The sequence below is a fragment of the Pteropus alecto genome, unplaced genomic scaffold, assembly GCF_000325575.1.
Source record: "Pteropus alecto unplaced genomic scaffold, ASM32557v1 scaffold78, whole genome shotgun sequence".
Taxonomy (NCBI): Eukaryota; Metazoa; Chordata; class Mammalia; order Chiroptera; family Pteropodidae; genus Pteropus; species Pteropus alecto.
This window is the reverse complement of record NW_006443124.1, coordinates 17,295,240-17,299,756: the sequence shown is the minus strand read 5'-3', so window position 1 is coordinate 17,299,756 and position 4,517 is coordinate 17,295,240. Positions and strand designations below refer to the sequence as shown.

General features: G+C 54.6%; 1 protein-coding gene across 1 annotated transcript in view; it reads left to right on the top strand.

Moving 5' to 3' along the window:
• Positions 1–4,138: 4,138 nt before the first annotated feature.
• WNT9A (Wnt family member 9A) overlaps positions 4,139–4,517 on the top strand; it is a 6,423-nt gene continuing 6,044 nt past the window's right edge. Inside the window, exon 1 of the mRNA XM_015597966.2 lies at positions 4,139–4,448. Within this exon, the coding sequence (XP_015453452.1) occupies positions 4,139–4,448 (310 nt within the window). The remainder of the gene's footprint in view (positions 4,449–4,517) is intronic.

Sequence of the window (4,517 nt, the reverse complement as noted above, 5' to 3'; positions counted from 1 at the left end):
TGCTTTCTGTACTGGAAGGCACAGCCCCCATGACCGGCTGTGTGGGCAGGTCCCCCACCCAGCCCAGTGTTCAGGGCCAACAGCCTGCTGAGGCTCACCCATGCTACCTGCTGTATGCCAAACATTGTCGTCTTGGATAGATCACATTGCACGGGACAACATGTGAAACGCTCCCAGGCTGTATTTCTTCTGCTTCAGGCCACATGTGTCCTGGGTCACCTATGCACCCGCAGATGCACACACAGCGTTGAGGATGGTGGCCCGAGTGTGCCATGGAAGGCTGGATCCCAGCTCCTCAGCCAGTTTCCAGTATAGTAGCCCTCTAATTTGTGGTCGGTTTCACTTTCTGCAGTTTCAGTTACCCTGGCCAGAAAATATTGAATGGAAAATTCCAGAAATAAACAATTCATAAGTTTTAAGTTGTGTGATGTTCTGAATAGTGTGATGAAATCTTACGCCATCCACTCCCGTCCCACCCCAGATGTGACTCGTCCCTTCGTCCAGAATCTTCACATTGTAGATGCTCCCTGCCTGTTAGTCACTGATCAGATTGCTTATGGGGGGAGGTGGAGGAGACCACATTCATATAATGTTTGTTACAGTACATTGTTATAATTGTTCTATTTTATTACTAGTTATTGTTGTTAATCTCTAATTGTGCATAATTTATAAATTAAGCTTTATTATAGGTATGTATGTATAGGAAAAATCGTATATGTAGGGTTTGTTACTATTGCAATTTCCGGCATCCACTGGGAGTCTTGGTACGTGTCCCTGCAGATAAGAGCAGGACAGCTTTATTACAAATAGTGCCGGCATTTTTGTATAACACCATTGCATTGGATAATGCATGAGTGACGTACATGTGTCTATGTTTTAAGATAATATTTCTAAAAACAGAATTGGTGGGTAAATTTTTATAGGTATGTCAGTCCAGAAATCTAGCCATGGAGGAACATTTCATTCTCCTTTTTCTTGACAGTGATCTTATCAGACACTGATTTGTGCTCATCTGATAAATGAAAAATAACATATCAGTATACTTTAATTTTGTTTCTTTGAGTGGGATGGAGCCTCTTATAAGTTTTAACAGCAGCAATGTTTACTTCCCTTGACCTGCACGTTCATATTCTATGTCCACTGCAGTCAGCTCCTTTTGTTATTGATCATTAGGAAAAGATATACACAAATGCATGTACACACATATAAGTACGCACCTCTCCACAAGCACATGCATGCATATGCACGCACACAACCATAAGCACATGCATGCACACACATATGCACACACATGCATAGGCATGCACGCACACACATTCAGCACACATACCCACAAGCTTATATGTATATCCACGCACGCATACACCCACAAGCATACACATGCGGCATATGCGTGCATGCACATCTGCATGCGTACACACCCTCAAGTCCACAAATGCATATACATACACACAAGCACACACACATGTGCACACATACCCAAATACACACACACACACACACACACACACACATAAGCACACAAGCAAAGAAGGTCGGCCCTTCGTCTGAGATCTGAGTTACAACATTTACCCCAGCTCTTGTCCATTGGTTTTTGACTCTATGCTGCCTTTTCACTGTATAGATTCTTGTATTTTTAGTCAATTTAAAAAAATTTTTCACAGTCCTCTAGATTCTGAGTCACTCTGAGAAAAGCCTTCCTGATTCTAGGAGTGTTTAATAAACCTCTTGTCTTTCCTCCAGGACTGCTGTGGCTCTTCTCTGTGTTTGGTTTTCTGTCCTGGATCCCCAGCCCCTGTCCCTGGGGCTTCCTCCACTGAGCCCAGGCTGGCCCTGCTCCCTGCACCCCATACATTGTCTGCCCACTTATCCCACCACCTCACACCACCACAGGGGTCTGTCTTCAGCATCCCAGCCCCTGAGCCCCAGGCAGGCCATGCACTGAACACACCGTGCACTGACAGTTAAGGGGGTCCTGGGGCGGGAGCTATCTGGGTGCTGGTGTCCGAGAGTTGGGGAGGGGCTACCTTGGGAACAGAGAAATATGGCTGCAGCAGGGTTCCAGACTCTCACCACTGCTAATGGGTAGAGGACCCGAGCCTTCAGCCCCCATGTGCAGTGTGGACGTAGGCGGCCTGGTGTCGGGGGAACCTTTGCCCTTGGCCTCCCCAGGCTGGGAGGCAGTGTAACCTATCACCTTCCCCTTGTCCTTGTTCATACTCACAGCTGCCCTTTCTAGCCTGGCCCCGGGTCCCTCAGGTTGGCCCCGCCATAAGGGGTTCTCTCGGATGCTAGAATGTCGTGGCACTGCCTGGAGCTCGGTTAATCTCGGAGAATCCAGCCTAGGTTGTGCAAATTGAAGGCTGCAGGGTTTCTGCCGCCTGGCACTCGTCCTGGGCACAGCTGTTGACATTCCTGTCTAGGGACAAGTCTCTACTGTGTGAGCTGCCTTTGTGTGGGGAGCATGGCTCTTCTAGCCTCCAGAGTGGGGTCTGCAGGCCCCTGCCTGTTCCCTGCCCGCCTCAGCAGCTGTCTTTGGGCAGGAGGCCTGGAAGTCCATGAAGAAGCCCATGTGAATCCCAGCCATGTCCTTGTGCCCTTAGAGATGAAGCCCTAACCTCTGGGGACATTAGGGGCACAGGTCATTGGCTGGCATGCTTGCCTCCTCCCTCACCCGCCACCTCTCTAGTGCAGCATCTCAGCTCCGAGCTCATAGGTACCTTCTCCCCAAAGGCTTTGCTGTCTCTGTCTACACTGCTGGGCCACCCGCTCTGTGCCCCTCCTGTGCCCTGGAGACTTTTGGGGTTCTCCCCCAGTCTGTACCTATGCTGGCCTCCCACTGCACACAGTGGTGGGTGGGAATGTGTGTGTGGGGTGCTCCTGGCTCCAAGCAACACTCAGGGAGAGGAAGGCTGGACCTGCAGAACATACGCGGGGACTGGAGCTGGCAGGACACCCCAGGGGCTCTGCTCGCTAACACCCTAGGCCTCAGGAGGTAGTGGCAGCCCCTGCTCCCCCATAACTCTCTGCTCAACCCTAGGGGCTCATGGTGCCATGCTGGCTTTGAGCACATTGGAAGCAGGGCCCAGGCCTGGGGTGTGTCTTTTCACTTCTCCAGAGTGAGGAAGGGGTGGGAAATGATACATTCTTATCTTGGGCCTGTGTGTGTGTACAGGGATGCCTCACTCCTGCCTGCCTGTTTCCCTATGCACCCTGGGGTATTCTGGCCTGGTGTCCCTGTGGCATCCTTGCCTGGTTCCCCCTGGGCCTCCTCCCCTTGGGAGCTGACCTGACCAGATGAGGCAAGTGCTGCCCCTTCAGGGTCTAGGGGGGCCATGCCCGGCCCTCGGCATAGTAGATACCCCCACCCCAAGCAAGGCCAGAGAGAGGCCATGCTGGGTATGTATGGGAGCGGGGCAGGGGGGCAGGGAGGCTTTGAAAGCCAGTACCCAGGCTATCCCCAGAGTAGCATCACTTCTGGGAGTCCACTGGGGGTGGGGTTTAGGAGGGCCCATTCACCTCCCTTCCCCTACAGAAGCTGCAGCTCCCCACCTCAGCCTGGTGGCCACTGTGCCCCAGAGGGACCTTTTGAGAGGCAGCGGGGGTGGGGAGATGGAGCAGGGTGTGGGGCCAGTATCTGAGGACACCCGGTTCCCAGGGATGAGCTGGGTGTGGCTAGGCATGGACATGGCTGAGGTCCAGATATGCGGTTGTCTATCTGGGGAAACAAGTCAGTGGGTCTTAGTACATAGCAGATAGAAGGCCAGGCCTGTAGTCCCTGAATGGAGCAGGTGATGGGGTGAGGCAGGCAGGTCAGATGGCAGGCTGCTGACTGGGCCAGGGCCTCTGGTGGAGTTGCAGGAGAAATGTCTGGTTTCCCAGTGGCAGCTGGGGCCCAGGGTGGGAGGCCTGCTCTGGCGCAGGCGCTCTGGGAGACCCCATCGGGCCCAGGGCCATGTGCACGGGCTGCTGGAGGGCAGGGAGTGTGCTAGGATCCTCCCCAAGGGTCCACCCCCAGCTGTGGATGACAGAAGTGGGTGTCCCAGAGCTGGGTTCTCCAGCTGGGTAAGCGGGCAAGGGCGTGGGTGTGGCGGATGTTCCTTCTCGATGCCTGGCAGTCTGCGCCCTCCCGGGGTCTATGTGCAATGGCGCTTCCTCTAGGGCAGCGCTCACCCTGGCCTCTCTGCACAGGCTGACTGGCAGCGAGCCCCTGACCATCCTCCCGCTGACCCTGGAGCCCGAGGCCACTGCGCAGGCACACTACAAGGCCTGTGACCGGCTGAAGCTGGAGAGGAAGCAGCGGCGCATGTGCCGCCGGGACCCGGGCGTGGCCGAGACGCTGGTGGAGGCGGTCAGCATGAGCGCGCTTGAGTGCCAGTACCAGTTCCGCTTCGAGCGCTGGAACTGCACCCTGGAGGGCCGCTACCGGGCCAGCCTGCTCAAGCGAGGTGCGCAGCGCCAGAGGCCGGGCAGGGGGCCCCGCCCAGGTGCACCACCTGTTGGAGGGGTCCCAGGTC